Source organism: Rhinoderma darwinii, chromosome 7 (assembly GCF_050947455.1).
Source record: "Rhinoderma darwinii isolate aRhiDar2 chromosome 7, aRhiDar2.hap1, whole genome shotgun sequence".
Taxonomy (NCBI): Eukaryota; Metazoa; Chordata; class Amphibia; order Anura; family Rhinodermatidae; genus Rhinoderma; species Rhinoderma darwinii.
Genome location: NC_134693.1, coordinates 93056038 through 93073696, shown reverse-complemented (window position 1 = coordinate 93073696; position 17659 = coordinate 93056038). Strand labels below are relative to the sequence as shown.

Sequence of the window (17659 nt, the reverse complement as noted above, 5' to 3'; positions counted from 1 at the left end):
TGTCCTATCTTTTGCGGTTTAAATTACATATTAACTTTATTAATGGAGTCATTACGGTCGCGGCGATACCATATATGTGTACTTATTTTATTTTTACACTTTTACTAAATAAAACCACTTTTTATGGAAAAAGTTGATTTATTTTTTTACTGTCATTTTTATCATTAATCTTTATTTCACATTTATGACTTCTTTCATTAGTCCCACTAGGGACTTTACTGTGCGATCTTCATATCGCTTCTATAATGCTTTGGTATACTTCGTATACCAGAGCATTATTGCCTGACAGTGTAAATCTGAGAGGCAATCTGTTAGGACATGCCTCCGGCGCGTCCTAACAAGCATATGTCCAGGGCAGACCTGGGGGCTTTTATCAAGCCCCGGCTGCCATGACACCCCATCGGAGACCCGCGATTGCATTTGCCTCTGTAAACAAAGTTAAATGCCGCGGTCGCTATTGACGGCGGCATTTAACGGGTTAAACGGCCCGCGATCGAAGTAAACTTCGATCTTGGGCGTTGGAGCAGGAGCTCAGCTGTCATCAGACAGTTGAGCCTTGGCTACAACCTGCAGGGAGACCCGTGCAGGACTTAGACTAGGCTCACGTGAAAAGGCGTCAGCCTAGCCTAAGGCCCCTTAGTGACTCACGTGAAAAGGCGTATTGGTGGTCACTAAGGGGTTAATGGAAGAGATTTTTAACTCCTTAACACATTGTCATGTACACGTGCGGAATCAAAAATCTTTCTTCCCACCCATTTAACCCCTTAGATGCTGCAGTCATTAACGACCGGGGCATCTAAGGCATTAGAAAGATACGATGCGATCTCAGTGTGCCTATGGTGGTCATGTAGCCTGGGAACCTAATGAAGGCCCCCAGGTCTGTCATGTTTGTGCTCCTATTAAGTCGTACTAAGGCCAGGGCTTAGTAGAAGCATGTCAAAATCACGATATACTGCAATACAACTCCTAGGGGGGACGTAGACAAAAAAATAAAAATAAAAGTTAAATAAAAGTTTAAAAAAAAAGTTAGAGAAACCTTTTCCCATGTTTTCTCTAAAGTAATGTAAAAAAAAAATTAACATAACTGGTATCGCCACATCTGTAAAAGTAAAAACTATTACAATATAAAGTTATTTAACCTGCAAAAATAAAAAAATAAAATTAAAAACACCAGAATTTCATGCTTTTTGGTCACCTTCGCTCCCCCCAAATTTTTTTTATGAAAAGTGACTAAAGTCGCATGTACCTCAAAATGGTACCAATAAAACTATAGCTCGCCCGCAAAAATCTCATACCAATCAATCGACGGAAATTTTTTTAATTTATAGCTCTCAGAACGTGTAAAAGTGGTAAAAACGCACAAAAAAAACGAGATACATTTGGTATCACCTTAATCGTATCAACCCGTAGAATAAAGTTAACATGTCATTTTTACCGCACGATGAATGCCATAAAAACGAAACCCCAAAAAATGGCGTAATTGCAGTTTTTTGCTAATTTTATCACACAAAGAATTTTTTTTTTCAGTTTCCCAGTACATTAAACGGTGCCATAAAAAACTACAACTCGTCCTACAAAAAACAGCTACATTGACGAAAAAATAATAAGGTTATGAATTTTGGAAGGCTGGGAGGAAAAACTGAAAATTGGAACGGTCATTAAGGGGGGGGGGGGGGGATTCTTGAAAAATTATTTTAAAGGTAAATGTCTCTAATTGTTTCTTAAATGTTGTTTAAGATCATTACGAACTTAAACACTGCACATGTCCACAGCCATCTATGACGGTATGCATCAGTATACCTACCTTTATTTATTTTTTTTAATTGAGAAGTGTAGTGTAATAAGCTTTCTGCAAAACATGCTTACCACGCAGTTTGTGTTTTTTTGTTTTTTTTTAAATATGAGTCAATGGTAGACGTATCCAACTGTATGGCACAGTTACATACATTCAGCATACATGTCAGTAGATTTTCCTAGCATATATGCCAGACGTGCGAACAGAGCCTAGAACTAAAAATGCAAAAAAGCCCAGAACAAAACATACCTCTGCATGGGGTTGTTTCTGCAGCATGTGCATGGATTTGTACATGCAACATTGATATATGGAACGGTCACAGAAATTTCTTCAAAAATGTACCACTTGTGAACATACACTTAGGTCTTGTTCAAACAATGCAGATACATTTTATAATGCTTTTTTTTTTTTTACTTTTTGGTGGCCCTGTTCAGGAATTTTGAGGCAGATTTTAAATTGCTTACGCTCTCTTTCCACGGTTTGCGCTGCTTTTTTCGCCCGTGGCCATTGCAGCTAATGCAAGCACTGCGGGAAAAAACCGCCACGAAAAACACTCGGAAACTAGCGCCGCAAGTTTTTTCTGCCTCCTATTGATTTTAATGGGAGGTCAGGAGGTGGAAACCACGGCAAGAAAAAGACATGCCACTTTTTTTCCCCCGCGAGCGGCCCAAAGCTGCCCGGGAAAGAAAATATCCTCGGTCTCCTATTAAAATCAATGGGGGGGCGATTTTGGCCATTTTTGGCGCGAATTCGGACGCGGTTTCTGCTCCATAAAAACTCTATGCTTTTCCTCTCTTTGGCCCTGTTAACACAAAGGAAAGACATTAAAGGGGTATTCCGGAACTAAAAAATTACATTTATTTAAATAAAACAATGAAAAAGATATAACTTTCCAATGTACTTACGTTTCATCAGATGGCTGTAGCGTCGTATATCCTCCTCCGTCGCCGTCCCCTTAGCAATGCAAAATCTGCACTTCCTGTGCAGACCCGTCCATTTGGTCTTCTGCCTTGCTTCCGGTTTCCGGCTTTCACACTGTACGGTTACGTCAAAAATGACGTAACCGTACCACGTGCTTCTTTATTGAATTAGAGCATGCGTGGTGAACACACTCCACCGCGCATGCTCTGTGAAATTATGTGGCTGCGTCTTCAGCGGCCGTGTATATTACACTGCGCATGCGCAAGGTTGAAGGTGTGTAGCGGTGTGTATAAGAAGTTGCAGGAATAACGGCCGTTTCGGCCGTCTTCCCGACAGGTGCAGGAGCTGTGACAGCTGCTGTCTCGTACAGCAGCTGCCGCAGCTCCTACAGCGGGGACCGATCGCTGTGTCCCCGCTGTCTAACCCCTTAAAAGCCGCGTTCTATAGAGATCGCGGGTTTTTAGGGGTTAAGTTACCATCGCCGGCCTGCTACACGATAGCGGCCGGCGATGGTTACTATGGCAACCGGACACCAAACAAAGGCGTCCGGCTATGCCATCGACGGAAGCCTAGTGGGTCCTGACAAAGTCAGGACCCACTATGCTTGCTGTCAGTGAATAGCTGACAGTTCTAATACACTGCACTACGGATGTAGTGCAGTGTATTAGAATAGCGATCAGGGCCTCCTGCCCTCAAGTCCCCTAGTTGGACAAAGTAATAAAGTAAAAAAAAAAGTTAAAAAAGATGTGTAAAAATAAGAAATTAAAAGTTAAAAAAATCCCCCTTTTTTTCCCTTATCAGTCCTTTTTTATTAATAAAAATATATAAATAAACGATACATAATTAGTATCGCCGCGTCCGTAACGGCCTGAACTACAAAATTATTTCGTTATTTATCCCGCGCGGTGAACGCCGTAAAAGAAAATAATAATATACCGTACCAAAATCACAATTGTTTGGTCACTTCACCTCCCAAAAAATGTATTAAAAATAGATCAAAAAGTTGCATTTACCGAAAAATGGTCCTGATCGAAACTACAGTTCGTTACGCAAAAAATAAGTCCTCGCACGGCTTTATTGATGGAAAAATTATAAAGTTCTGGCTCTTAGAATAAGGTAACAAAAAGTGAATGATTTTTTATAAAACGTATTTTATTGTGCAAACGCCATAAGACATAAAAAAACTATAAACATCTGGTGTCACCGTAAGGCCGAGTTTACACGAGCGTGTGCGTTTTGTGCAAGCAAAAAGCGCGGCGTTTTGCGTGCGCAAAAAGCACTTAACAGCTCCGTGTGTCAGCCCTTTATGATGCGCGGCTGCGTGCTTTTCGCGCAGCCGCCATCATTATGACACTCCGTTTGGATGTTTGTAAACAGAAAAGAACGTGGTGCTTTTCTGTTTTCATTCATCCTTTACAGTGCTGTTGCGTGAATCACGCGCGTCCCACGGAATTGCTTCCGTGCGACATGCGTGGTTTTCACACACCCATTGACTTCAATGGGTGCGTGATGCGCGAACAGCGCACAAATATAGGACGTCGTGCGTTTCACGCAGCGGACATACGCTGCGTGAAAATCACGTACCTGTCTGCACGGCCCCATAGAGTAACATAGGTCCCTGCGACGCGCGTTGCAAAAACGTATAATACGCTCGTGTAAATGAGCCCTAATCGTATCGCCCCATAGAATAAAGTGAATATGTCATTTATAGCGCACGGTGAACGCTGTAACAAAAATAGAATTAAAAAACAATAGAATTGCTGTTTTTTAGTCACCGCGCCACTTAAAAATAGAATAAAAACTGATCAAAAAGCTGCATGCACCCCAAGAAAACTACAATGTATTCCTCAAGTGGTCTAGTTTCCAAAATGGGATCACCTTTTGGGGGTTTCCACTATTTTGGTACCACAAGACCTATTCAAACCGGACATGGTGCCTAATAAAAAGGCGGCCTCAAAATCCACTAGGTGCGCCTTTGCTTCTGAGGCCGGTGCTTCAGTCCATTACCGCCCGAGGGCCACATGTGGGATATTTCTACTGCAGAATCTGGACAATAAGTATTGAGTTGCGTTTCTCTGGTAAAACATTTTGTGCATAAACTTTCTAAATGCTGTTGTGAATACTTTGAGGGGTCTAGTTTCTAAAATGTCGTGTTTCATAGGGGTGTCTAATATATAGGCCCCTCAAAGCCACTTCAGAACTGAACTGGAAGCCCCAAAAAAATAATTAGGCAATACTTCGCTTCTATACGAACTAGTTAGCGATTCACAGTGTGATGAAGTAAGGGGAAGCAGCGCTTATACGAGCGGTGCACCCCCTTCAAACAGCCGATGACTTTTCAGTTCACAGGTAGCAGAGTTACATGATGGGGAATTTGTTTTCCTGTTGTGTAACTCTGCTACCTGTCAATGGAAAAATCAGCTGCCAGAGTGAAAAATGTTTCCACACAGAGGAGTACCGCAAAGAAACACCTGGGAATCAGACATGATGGACTAACATTTTTCCCTGTGGTGGATGACTTTTCAGTTGACAGGTAGCAGAGTTACATGAAGGGGAATTATTTTTCATCGATGGCTAGTTAGGAGCGCTGCTTCCCTTTAGTTTTTTCTTGCTCACTGTGAATCTCCGACACAGGATGCAGCGGCGATCCACAGGTATTGCTCCTTTTATCCCAATTCACATGTTAGAATTCAATTTTTTTTATTATATATATATATATATATATATATATATATATATATATATATATATATATATATATAAAATACAGTATTTAAAACTAAGACTGTATAAACAGTTAATATACATTTAGAAAACGTATAATTATAAAGACCAAACTTTACGTATCATCATATAGGGTCAGTGTTGTTTAAAAACGCAGATATCCAGTGATTTCAGCTTGTGCTAGCAGTAATAGAATGAGAGCACCAAAATGAAGACTGGGATTGCAGAAGTTAGTAGAGCTGGGTGTAGTAGGCGGAGCAAGTGCACTGCTGCATGCACATTGCATGCTGGGACTAGAGCAGTGCATGCAGGGAGGAGAAACACAGGAAGAGAAGAGGAATGAACTTACTGAGCAAAACAAACCTCTCCAGGTAAACAATAGGGAGTAATGTTACTAAAACCATTTATTATCAAGAAAAAGCTAGACAGAGTGCACTAATATCTTAATAGAGGAACATTGCATTGATTTAAAAAATAAAAAAAAGTATTGGAAAACCCCTTTAAAAACTGGCTATGTGAATGAAGGGGTTTCCCCAGAGACATTTATGACATATCCACAGGATATGTCATAAATGTCAGATAGATTCGGGTCACGATTCCCGTCCATGAATTACGGAAACAGTAACTCGCTGAGCTATGCATTTTCCATAAGTCCCATAGAACTGAATGGTAGTTACGGAAACAGCGTAGCTCGCATGATATGCTGCTTCCATATCTGCCATTCACTACTATGGGAGTTACGGAAACAGCGTAGCTCAGCGAGTTACGCGGTTTCCGTAATTCATGATCGGAAATCACAATTTTGAGCTACAATATAGAGAAGCAGAACGGGGTTTAGGTGGCCCGTTCGAAAGATATGTGCGTGTCCCAGAGGTGGGACCCGCATCTATCTGACATTTATGACATATCCTCTGGATATCAAGAAAAATAGTCGAACAACAGCACACGTCTCCAGATAATCAAAGTGGTTTTATTGTCAGAACATCCACGACAAACAGGCAACGTTTCGACCCATAGTGAGTGTGGGGTCTTTGTCAAGCCTAGGCCACTTTGATTATCTGGAGACGTGTGCTGTTGTTCGACTATTTTTCTTGGAATTCTACAACATGCCGGAGAGGGTTTGCCTGGCTTGACAGTGTGCACCGCACCAGACTCAGGATTTGTGCTGCTTCAAAACCTTTCATTTTGCTTCATATCCTCTGGATATGTGATAAATGTCTCTGATGGGAAAACCCCTTTAACTGATATCAGCTAAAAGCAGACAAATACGCAATGTACATGAAAAAAATGCTTTATTCGAACAATATAAAATACACTTATAAAGGGACTTTAAAATGCTTCAGAAAAATAAATAGCATTCACTATATTTATATACACACATATATTAGATATATGAAAATGTTCAATACATGTGACTCATAATACAGAATAAGTACTGTGCACTTGTATCTGACCCACACACAGATACTACACCTGAAATATGCCACACACCTCATCTGGCAATAGGATCGATAAAGGGGCTGGGTAACCACTGTGTAAGCAATGGACGGGCTCTGAATGAATGAGCAATATATGAACTAAGGGATCAACATTGTGATTAGTTCAGTCTTCCCTTGCCAAAGCCACATCTGCTAGTGAAAATAGCAGAACAAGGATACAGGACCAGTTTCAGCATGGATAGGTAGACTGATTTCTGAAGTCTGGTGTGTAGCGGAGATTTGCAGGGTAGCAGAAGCTATAACCACTACTTGCATGTTTTTTGGGAAATAAATCTACTACTGTGCTCTGGTGTATTCAAGGCAAAAAAAGGTTACCTCGAGTAAAGACTACAGACTGACACAAGGCAACTGCCGGGAACGTGAAATCCCCATGCCTGCTCTATTCTTTAATTGCTCAAAATGCTACCAGGGACAGGGAAAACCCCTTCTAATGAATGGAGATGCCCTAATAGGGCACATAGAAAAAAGTTTGAAAGCAGAGAACCCCTTTAATAACATGGATGTAGGCAATCTATGGCAAACTGTGGCTTTATAGCTTTTGTTAAAGGACTTGTTTATATGAACGGTTCTGTGTCCTAATGGTAGATCACGAAAATGCACCACTCAAATATGTCTTATACTTCGGTGGTAGCAATAACATTAAAGGGGCTATCCAGAAATACAAGAAGAAAAGAGTCTGCTCTTTTTTTTCAGAAACAGCGCCACTCTTGTCCACGGGCTAGGTCTGGTATTGCTGCGCATCTCTATTTCAGTGAATGAGGATGAGCTGCACTAACCAGACAACCTTTGAACAGGAGTGATGCAGTTTCCGGAAAAAGAACAGACTCTTTTTTTACTAATCTCTTTTTGCAATGCAGCTTCCCCATGAACACACCTGCCTTGACAAGCAGGAGTACCACTCATATGAATAAGCCCCAAGAGTTCCTGTATATTGCTCAACAGGTTATCAATCCCACTAAGCAGGTATAGAATATCTGATTATTATTTTTATTAATAATATCTCTAGCATGATGTAAATAAAAGTTCAAAGTGTCTGGACTTGTGCCTGTCACTTACATTGGAATTCACAAATTCAACGCTCAAGTAGTAATGCTATCGTTATCAATAACCATTAACAGAAATCAATCAATCATTCTATGAGACATAGCAAACATTTAAAATAAGCATTTCCCACCCTTTACCCTAAATTCTTTAAAATAAAAATATATAAATATGCAGAAAAATAAACGTCTTAAACATAAATAAGAAAGCAAATAAGGGCAACAGGGATAATCAGAGAGAAATGGCCTGGAAAATTGAGGTCTGTGACTTACCCCCTCCCCTCCCCAGCAATGTGAATTCTCTGTCCCATGGTTTGTCAAACTGATTTGTTTTTTGTTAAAGCAGCTAATAAAGTATTTTTAGAGTTTCTCCGGAAGAGTGGAGCAGACCCATCTCGCCATAAGTAATATTATATGCGAGAGCGGGGTACTTGTCATAAAGCCCAAAAATGGCCACTTTAAAAGTTACAGTAATATTAAATTGTGATGTCAGAAAGACATTAAAGTACCTTGCACCAGTATCAGTATGAATCAGCAGGAGCCCCCTAGCCAGGGCATTGCATATGACCTTACAAACATCAATGTTAATAAAGATTTGGATTCCTGGTGGAGATTGCTTCCAGTACTTCGTGTCCAATAGGATTTAAGGTCCTCCTTCTTACTGTCCACTGGAATAACAATCACTGCCTACTTTTTCCATCCGTACGAGACACTTCTCCTTATTTCTGCATTTCTTATTCAAACATTCCTTAAATCACATCTTTTTTTTCCCGTTATCTATTAAAATCACTTCTGACAAAGTCACCCTCGCTGATGCCATCAGTTAAACTGTTGTGTATTAGTTTGTTCCCTCTATTTTTCATATTTTTAACCTGTCCAGCACACACTATAGCTAAAACTATCATGGTAAAGAGGAGGAGTCTGATGCGGAGAGATTAACTTCTTAAGTCTGCAACATCACCAATAAACTGTCTATAGTACCCAGCATTCCTTACAACTGGTCTCCTCAGGAACAGCGGGAGCGCTTGTGAGCACTGGATTATATCACTGCTAATAGCATACAGATGACATACGGAGGAGGTATATACACACAATATATATATATATATATATATATATATATGTATATGATACAACCCTATATGAGGTTATTATGTGTGCCTTTCAACTTCTTATCATTACAACCAACCAGGGACAATTTACAAAAACAAATTAGAAGTATCAAACAAAACAAAGATGAAGACAAGTCCCCATCAATATCTATCTGGTGAGTTTTCATTTTCAGGGGGAAATACACTGTGAGGCCCTGTTCACACAAAAGTATTTTGGAAACCGCGTCGGAATCGGTGCCAAAAAACACCCGAAACTGCCTCTCATTGATTTCAATAGGAGGCGGAGAGCGACATGCTCTTTCTTCCCGCAGTTCCGTCTTGAACCTCCCATTGAAATCAATGGGAAGCAGAGAAAGCATTTTTTGTCTTTTTTTTGCCCACGGCGCTCAATGGTCACGACCGAATAACGCAGTGAAAAACGCAGCAAAAAAGTGCAGGCAGTTCAAAATTGGCCTCAAAATTCCGGCAGCAAAATACTCTGTGTGAACAGGGCCTAAACCTCAGCTATTAATCGCAGAGTATTTTGGAAATAAAACTTTGTTGCAAGAAAAGCCAATTAAAAGGACTGGATTTTGTGACTTTCTATAAATCAGTGATGGATTAATAAATGTAGACTGTATAGCTGCACAAACTACTTAGCATTTGTTCAGTTCTGAACTACATATCTATCTACAGATATATCTATAAATACCAGTGATTCCCAATCTTAGTACCAAGGGAGAACCCTTGAACAATGGGAGCAATTTATTAAGACTGGTGTTTCATAATATAGTAGGTGCATCTCTGGCCTTCTATATGCCTGAAAATCAAATCTACTCTTGCTATGAGCAGTTTTAGATTTGCACTATAATTTTGCGCTAGTTTTCTGGCATAAATGATAATAAATTTGTTTGGCCGCTGTGGCCCTATCCCCTTTTGCAAAGCCACACTCCCTTTTCACAAAAGGTTGCAAGGGCGGTGTAAAAGGGTTTTGCGTCCTTTTGCGACTTTTCTGCACCAGAATATGGGCATTAGATTCCCACCATTGTCTCCACTCCCAGGGAAACCCCACTTCCATTCCTACCTTAAATAAGCTCAGTGTAGGGGCAGGTAGAATATTCTAGAATTCTTGCCTAGAACTACAGTCCGTCTTAGATGTGTTGACTATTTTGCTAAGCATCTTCGAGCAGGTTGAGATCAGTTTGCCATCCCTACTGAAAAATCGAGAGTGCTTGCTGCTTTCCGAGAAACCCTAGTTGGGAACCACTGCTAAACACACAATTAAGTAGTTGCATCCCTCTCACTATAGGACAAACCATATACATAGGACACATTAGGAAAGCCTAACACATGATTAAAACTTTTTTCCATTCTCAATATTTTACTTCCTCTCAGACTTGTCAAATTCTCATTCCACATTCTAGTTTACTACATCCTGTTTTCTGTTCCAGTTTCACACTTACTTTACCTTTGTAGGTTTTGTTTTGTTTTTTTTCACAATTTTACTAAAGTTTCTTAGATTCTTTTGGACCACAATCCTAAGGGTCAGAAATTCTGAAGCAAACTCCATGAGGACCAGCAAGGCCTATAAGATTCATTTTAACCTCTTGTGTAGCTTGCACTGTAGGTGATTTCTTAAAGTAAATCTGTCATATACATAATCTCTAGCACTTTTATTACAATAAATATTGTTAAAATAAATTAAATATTAACTTAATGTCATTTAATGACGATGGAGTTTATATTTCCTCTCCTACAGATGGAATGTAAAATGATAAGATTTTGCATTAGCTAACTAAGTAACCAGTACAAAATATAATCAGAATTATAGTCAACATTTTTGTGTCAGGTTTACTTTAAGACAAAACCCACTACTGTACTGAATAAAAACATTTCCAGACTTCCTCTTGTTGGAAGGGACAGGCAGAGATGGGTGAATTGTGGAAGGCTCATACTGAGCAATATCCGTCTTTGGGAGACCGCTATCTGGTGCGTGGCTTGTAGGTCTTGATGAGGTGAGATGGGATTTGGGTTCTCAAGCAATGTTTTATTGCCTGTGTGAAGAGTAAGAGTTCCCAGAGGACTTCACAATGGTGATTACACTGGTGGCAGCCACTTTAGCTGGGGTGACAGAGCCTCTGGACACTGAGTGAGCAAAGTTTTGCAGAGCCTCATACTTGGCCCTCAACGCGTCCAGTTCCAGTTTTATGGTGGAATTCTCCTGTGCCAACTTCTCCACTTCCTGCTGTAGGTCATTCTTCTGCTTCTCCAGTTCCTCCTTCTGCGATACACGCTTCACACGGCAGCTGGCAGCATAGCCCCTATTCTTTAGGGTCCTCCTCCGCTGTTTTAGCCGTACCACCTCCTCCTTAGATAAACCACGTAAGTGGTGGTTAAGCTCCCGCACAGACATAGACATTAATTCATCATCTGAGAGCACTGGCGTATTCTCTCCCATTTCTCTTTTCACCTGCATTAGAAAAATAAAATTAGTTTTTAAACATTCTTTTAGAAATGTATACTTATTCAATGAAAATGAGAGGCTTCTGATGACAGCATCAACTATGACAAAATATATGAATGAGTCAAGCTAGGCCATGTGATGCACAACTAGTGTACGATACAATTACTGACTACCAAAAATGGTTAAGCTAGAGATTTCTACATATTATATCTAGTCTATCAATAACTTATATATGCACACACAATATTGTGGAAAAGTCAGAGGCCATTCATTCATTAAATGGATGGTCCAGGATTAGAAATATCTACTGCCTTAAAAGATCAGGGGCACAAGCCCCGAGACATATTTACCCCACCTGAAAAATTAATACATTTTTACATACATATCAGAGATAGCATATCTATAAGACTAAAGCTCCTATAGCTACACCACTGGATAGAATTGGATGCATTATTGCAGCATAAAATATCATACATGATCGGCTTAGATACATAGACCCAGTAGGCAGTATCACACATGATAGACTTAGGGTATGTTCACACGCAGTGATTTCAGACGTAATTCGGGCGTTTTACGCCTCGAATTACGCCTGAAAAAACGCCCCTAATACGCCTACAAACATCTGCCCATTGCTTTCAATGGGAATTACGATGTTCTGTTCCCACGAGCCTTTATTATATGCGTCGCTGTCAAGATAGACTTCTTGGGACTTTTTTGGAGGCGTTTTTCATTGACTATTGAAAAACAGCTCCAAAAACGGCCGTGAAAAACGCGAGTTGCTACAAAAACTTCTGAAGATCAGGAGCTGTTTTCGTCTGAAAACAGCTCCGTATTTTCAGACGTTTTGCTCACTGCGTGTGAACATACCCTTAGGGCTCATTCAGAAGAGAGTTATTCTCGTCCGTGTGCTGTGCGTTGAACAACGCACAGCACACAAACCCATTGATTTCAATGGGGCTATTCACGCAGCGAGTGTCCATTGCGTGAAACTCACTGCATGTCCTATATTGGTGCGTTTTCACGCAGCTAGGTTGCTCATTGAAGTCAATGGGTGCGTGAAAACCACAGACAGCACACGGACACTCATCCGTGTGCGGTCTGCGTTTCACGCATCAATTACACTGAAAAATAAGTGCTTACAAGTGTGTGAAAAACGCATGCCACACGGAAAGAACACTGATGCAAAACCGCAACGCTCACGGACAGATTTACGCACCTAAATCTGTCACACTCGTGTGAATGTAGCCTTAGATACAGGGTCCCAGCAGTAAGTATCCTTGTGCTAACCTTCAGGGGTAAATTTGACATTTCTGTGGCCCCAAGCAAAGTTATGTCTCGGGGCTCTAATCAAAGACACCTGTAGAGAGTTCCCCACACAATGTCCCCTGTATATAGTGTCACAACCCCTGTATGGTTCCACACACACAGTCCCCCTGCCATACATCCCCCATGTAGTCAGTGCCATGCAGTCCCCTGTAGGTAGTCTAACATACTGAACTTGGCTCAGTAGACAGTATCACAACATGATAGACAGATACAGAACCCCCAGAGTAAGTAAAGTATCCTTGTACTACCACATATCCACCCCCCAAAAAAAGTGTGTGCGTGCAGAATAGATCTATCTGTTTATATGAGACAGCATATCTATAGCACTACGACCCTATAGCTATGCGATAGGATTAGATACATTGGCCCAGCAGACAGTATCACACATGATAGGCTTAGATATAGGGCTCAGCTCTCTGACAATGCAGCTCCAGCGCTGGACCCAGGAAAGGTAAGATAACAATTGCTTTGCTTTATGTGTTACAAATTTTTTGGGTGCGTTTTTTTTTTTTTTTTACAGTTTCGGTTGTTGGACTACGTCGGATTGGAGGACTACTTTGGTGACAGCTTTTTTATTCTCAATAAAGTGGTTAATGAGGGTTGTGCAGGTTATTTTTTTTAATGTCAATAGAATATTTTTTTAAACTTTATTACTACCTCCTTAGTAATGGCCGCTGGCTAATTGACAGTGTCCATTACTAAGGCGGGGCTTAATGTTAGCAGGTGAAAAGGCTAGCACTAAACCTCCATTATTACCCCGATACCCACCGCCACCAGGGATACCGGGAAGAGCTGAGTATGATCCAGTACCTGACCATCTGCAGCGATGGAAGGGCACTGGGGCGGCCGCAGGCTGGTACTAGGCTGGGAAAGGCCAAAAACAGTGGACCATCTCACCCTGGTAATGCTAGCCTGCTGCTGCTATGTTGTATCTGGCTAGTTATGAAAAATGGGGGGGGGAGGGAGGACCGCATTTTTTTCCATTTAAAAAAAACAAAAACATATAATGACGCGGGGTCCCCCCCATCTTTTACAACTAGCCAGATACAACACAGCAGCAGGCTAGCATTACCAAGGTGGGAAGGGTCCTTGAATCCGACGTAATCCAACAACCGAACCTGTAAAAAAACACAAACAAAAAGAAAACCTATTAGTAACACAGGTGGTAGGCTTAGATACAGGGCCCCAGCAGACAGTAATCTTATACAGTATAAGATTACGGTCTGCTGGGGCCCCGTAACTAAGCCTACAATGTGGCAGGCTTAGATGCAGGGCCCATAACAGCATCATACATGGTCATGTACCCAAGCCCACCATGTGATAGTATCACACATGGACCCTGTATCTAAGCCTGTTTGTTAGACCCTGTATCCATGCCTACCACGAGGCAGGCTTCGATACAGGAGCTCAGCAGGCAGAAATGTTACACTTATCCTCCTCTTCAGCTCCGGGTGCAGTAGATGTCCTGACACCAATCAAGCATCGTGACGTCATGTGAGGCGCACAGCGTCGTGACATCAGGACTTGCGCTGCGCTCAGGAAGGAGGGTAAGTATAGTGTTATTACTATTGTAACAGGGGCCCGTGTATTTTATGACAGTTAGTATAGTAAATTTTTATAGACACAGTGCAATTGGCCAGGTGCTAGCGACGCCCCTGAGAAACCCATTTCTAATGTGCCACACCTGTCCATAGGTGGTGTCTGGTATTGCAGCCCTGCTCCATTAAAATGAATGGGGCTGAGCTGTGATACTTTACACAACCTGTGGACAGGTGCTGTTTTTTGTAGAAAGCAGCCCTCTTTTTCAATACTGTATAGCCTCTTTAATGTACAGTGAAAATTGGCATTAAAAGCTTTCCCATTATATCCATCCTTAGGTCAGGCCATCATTATGTGATGATGATGGTCCAACTGATCAAATTAATTGGGCTGTGCCGCAGTAACAAGCACAGCTGTATGTACAGATGCAGCACTGTGTGATACAAAAGTGGAGAAGCCATGGCTCTCCAGCAAGCGCCACACCCCTTCATTCTGCTAGAGGGCCATGGTGTCGGATCCCTACTGAACCCACATTGTTTGCCTATTCCGAAGGATAGACAGTTAATGAGTACTCCTGGAAAACCTCTTCAACTCCTTCAAAACAGCCATATGGCTAGATACATTCCAATCGATGCCCCGTTCAGATGTCACGTAAAGGCTTTAATACGTGCAGCCCTGCACTTTCCGGTCTGCGGGCTCTCTCAAATAGAGTCCCTGGCCAGAGAATTGCAACCCCTCTGGCCAGGGATTCCCCTCTTGGGAATGCCCTTGACGTAACGGTCCATATATGGACAGTGACGTTAGGGGCTTTGAGATGCTGGAATACACCCCACCTGTAGATAGCGGCACCAAAGCTCCCTCTGACAGCAGAATCCCCAGCAAGAGTGTTGCCGTCATATAAACAGTGATGTCAGGGGCTCCCTCTATGAGCGGAATTCCCGGCCAGAGTGTTAGCAACGCTTCAGCCGGGGGTTCCGCTCATAGAAGGAGCTTCAGTGGCGCTGTCTACAGGGGGGCATGGCACTATCTACAGGGGCATCGCGGCACTATGTACATGGGCACTGTGGCGTTTTCAGGGTGTTGGTACAAAAAAAATAAAAAATCCTGGATGAATGAAACTCCTTTGTTTTTTTTGTTTTTTTACAGCCATGAAAAATCGATGCCAAACGGCAGTTAAAAACGGTCAGACGGAATGGATGAAAATTGAGAAACAATGATGCAAAACTGCCTTGAAAAAAAACCAGTTGATTTGTTTTTAACATCCGTTTCTTTTCATGGTTGTGGGAATATAGCCTTAACCTTGCTTGCTCTACATTGGGCTTTGTTGACTAAGTGGCTTGTGTATTAACCCCTTAATGACCGGGCCATTTTGCACGTTAATGACCAAGGATTATTTTTTGTTTTTTCACGGTCGCATTCCAAGAGTCGTAACTCTTTTTTTATTCCGTCTACATAGCCGTATAAGGGCTTGTTTTTTGCGCGACGAGTTGTATTTTGTAATTGTACCATTTTTAGATGCATATAATATATTGATTAACTTTTATTAACTTTATTTTAGGAGAGAATTGAAAATAAGCAGCTATTCCAGCATTAATTTTCACGTTATAAATTTACGCCGTTTACTATGCAGCGTAAATAACATGTTAACTTTATTCTATGGGTCGGCACGATTACGGGGATACCAAATATGTAAAGGTTTTATATGTTTTCCTACGTTTGCACAATAAAAAGCCTTTTAGAAAAAAATTACTTGTTTTTCCATAGCCGCATTCCAAGAGCCGTAACGTTTTTATTTTTCCGTCGATGTGGCCGTACGTGGGCTTGATTTTTGCGGGACAATGTGTAGTTTTTATTAGTACTATTTTGGGGTACATAGGACTTATAGATTAACTTTTATTTAATTTTTTATGGGGGGAATGGGAGAAAAGAGAGAATTTTGACGTTGTTTTTTGCGTTTTCTTTGGACGCCGTTCATCCGGCGGTTTAATTAATATGTTCATTTTATTGGTCAAGTTGTTACGATCGCGGGGATACCATATATGTGTATGTGTGATTTGTTTTGACCGTTTTACTAAATAAAACCACTTTTTGGGCCAAAAAAGCAGTTTTATTTGACTTTGACTGTAATTATTTATTTATTTTTTTCACAAACTTTATTTAACGGTTTTACATTCTATTTTTTTTAGTCCCACCAGGGGACTTCACTATGCGATGTGCCGATCGCATATATAATGCTTTGGTATACTTAGTATACCAAAGCATTATTGCCTGTCAGTGTAAAACTGACAGGCAACCTGTTAGGTCATGCCTCCGACATCGCCTAACAGGCAGATGCTGAAGGCAGACCTGGGGGTCTTTGTTAGACCCCCGGCTGTCATGGAAACCCGACGGCGACCCGCGATTTGTTTGCGGGGGCGCCGATCGGGTGACAGAGGGAGCTCCCCCCTCTGTCAAACACATTAAATGCCGCTGTCACTATTGACAGTGGCATTTAATGGGTTAAACTGCCGGAATCGGCGCGCGCTTCGATTCCGGCAGTTGCAGCAGGAGCCAGGCTGAGTATAACAGCCGTGCTCCTGCCACTGATCGCATGGGTACAGTGTCAGTACCCGCGCCATCACAGGACGGATATATCCGTCCTCCTGCGCGAACTAGCAGCTGCAGAGGACGGATATATCCGTCCTTCGGCGTTAAGGAGTTAAGTGGAGTTATTAAACCAGAGTTGAAAAGAGGAGTTAAAGTCCCTGTAACTACTCTTCTTTTACTAGATCACGTGTTCACAGTTTTTTTGTAACTGTGATAATGGACAGCAAGGTTGGAGGTTTTCTGCAGTCCAAAGTCTGCCATACGTATGCACGACTGGAGCAGGAGTTCCAGGGTGAATACCTCTGTGGCAGATGTGAGCATGTTGTTCACCTGAAAGCTCGCATTAGAGATCTAGAGGAGCAAAAACGCAACACTAAGGGCGATCGACAATCTTGAGCAGAGCATGCTGCTCACGGAGCACACAGTTAGTGCGGTAGATCCGAAGGGTGAAGACATGGGTCAGCAGGACCAGGCAAGTAGCTGGATTAATGTAGTTAGGTAAAGTAAAGGGGTCCAAGAAAAGGGAGGCCAATCCTGTTTCTGTTATTCCAAGCAAAATTGTCAAGTTGGGTGATGATGCGTCGGTCTCAGAAATAGCAGCCCTAGTGAATACTGATCTCCCTAACAGCCGGGAGAACAGCCCAACTAGTAGTCGGCGGGATGGTTATGCAGGT

The 17659-nt window shown here is 41.7% G+C and overlaps 1 protein-coding gene and 1 long non-coding RNA gene across 5 annotated transcripts in view; one reads left to right on the top strand and one right to left on the bottom strand.

Moving 5' to 3' along the window:
- Nucleotides 1-5741: 5741 nt before the first annotated feature.
- On the top strand, nucleotides 5742-16479 carry LOC142658033 (uncharacterized). The gene is made up of 3 exons (XR_012850022.1): nucleotides 5742-5811; nucleotides 14306-14407; nucleotides 15546-16479. It is a non-coding gene; the product is annotated as an uncharacterized LOC142658033 (long non-coding RNA).
- The window catches only part of MAFF (MAF bZIP transcription factor F), an 88502-nt gene continuing 77558 nt past the window's right edge, over nucleotides 6716-17659 (bottom strand). For all 4 annotated transcript variants that reach the window (XM_075833687.1, XM_075833686.1, XM_075833688.1 and 1 more), the window contains one exon: nucleotides 6716-11540. In XM_075833687.1, coding sequence (XP_075689802.1) covers nucleotides 11118-11540 — 423 coding nt within the window. In that variant the 3' untranslated portion in view covers nucleotides 6716-11117. The remainder of the gene's footprint in view (nucleotides 11541-17659) is intronic.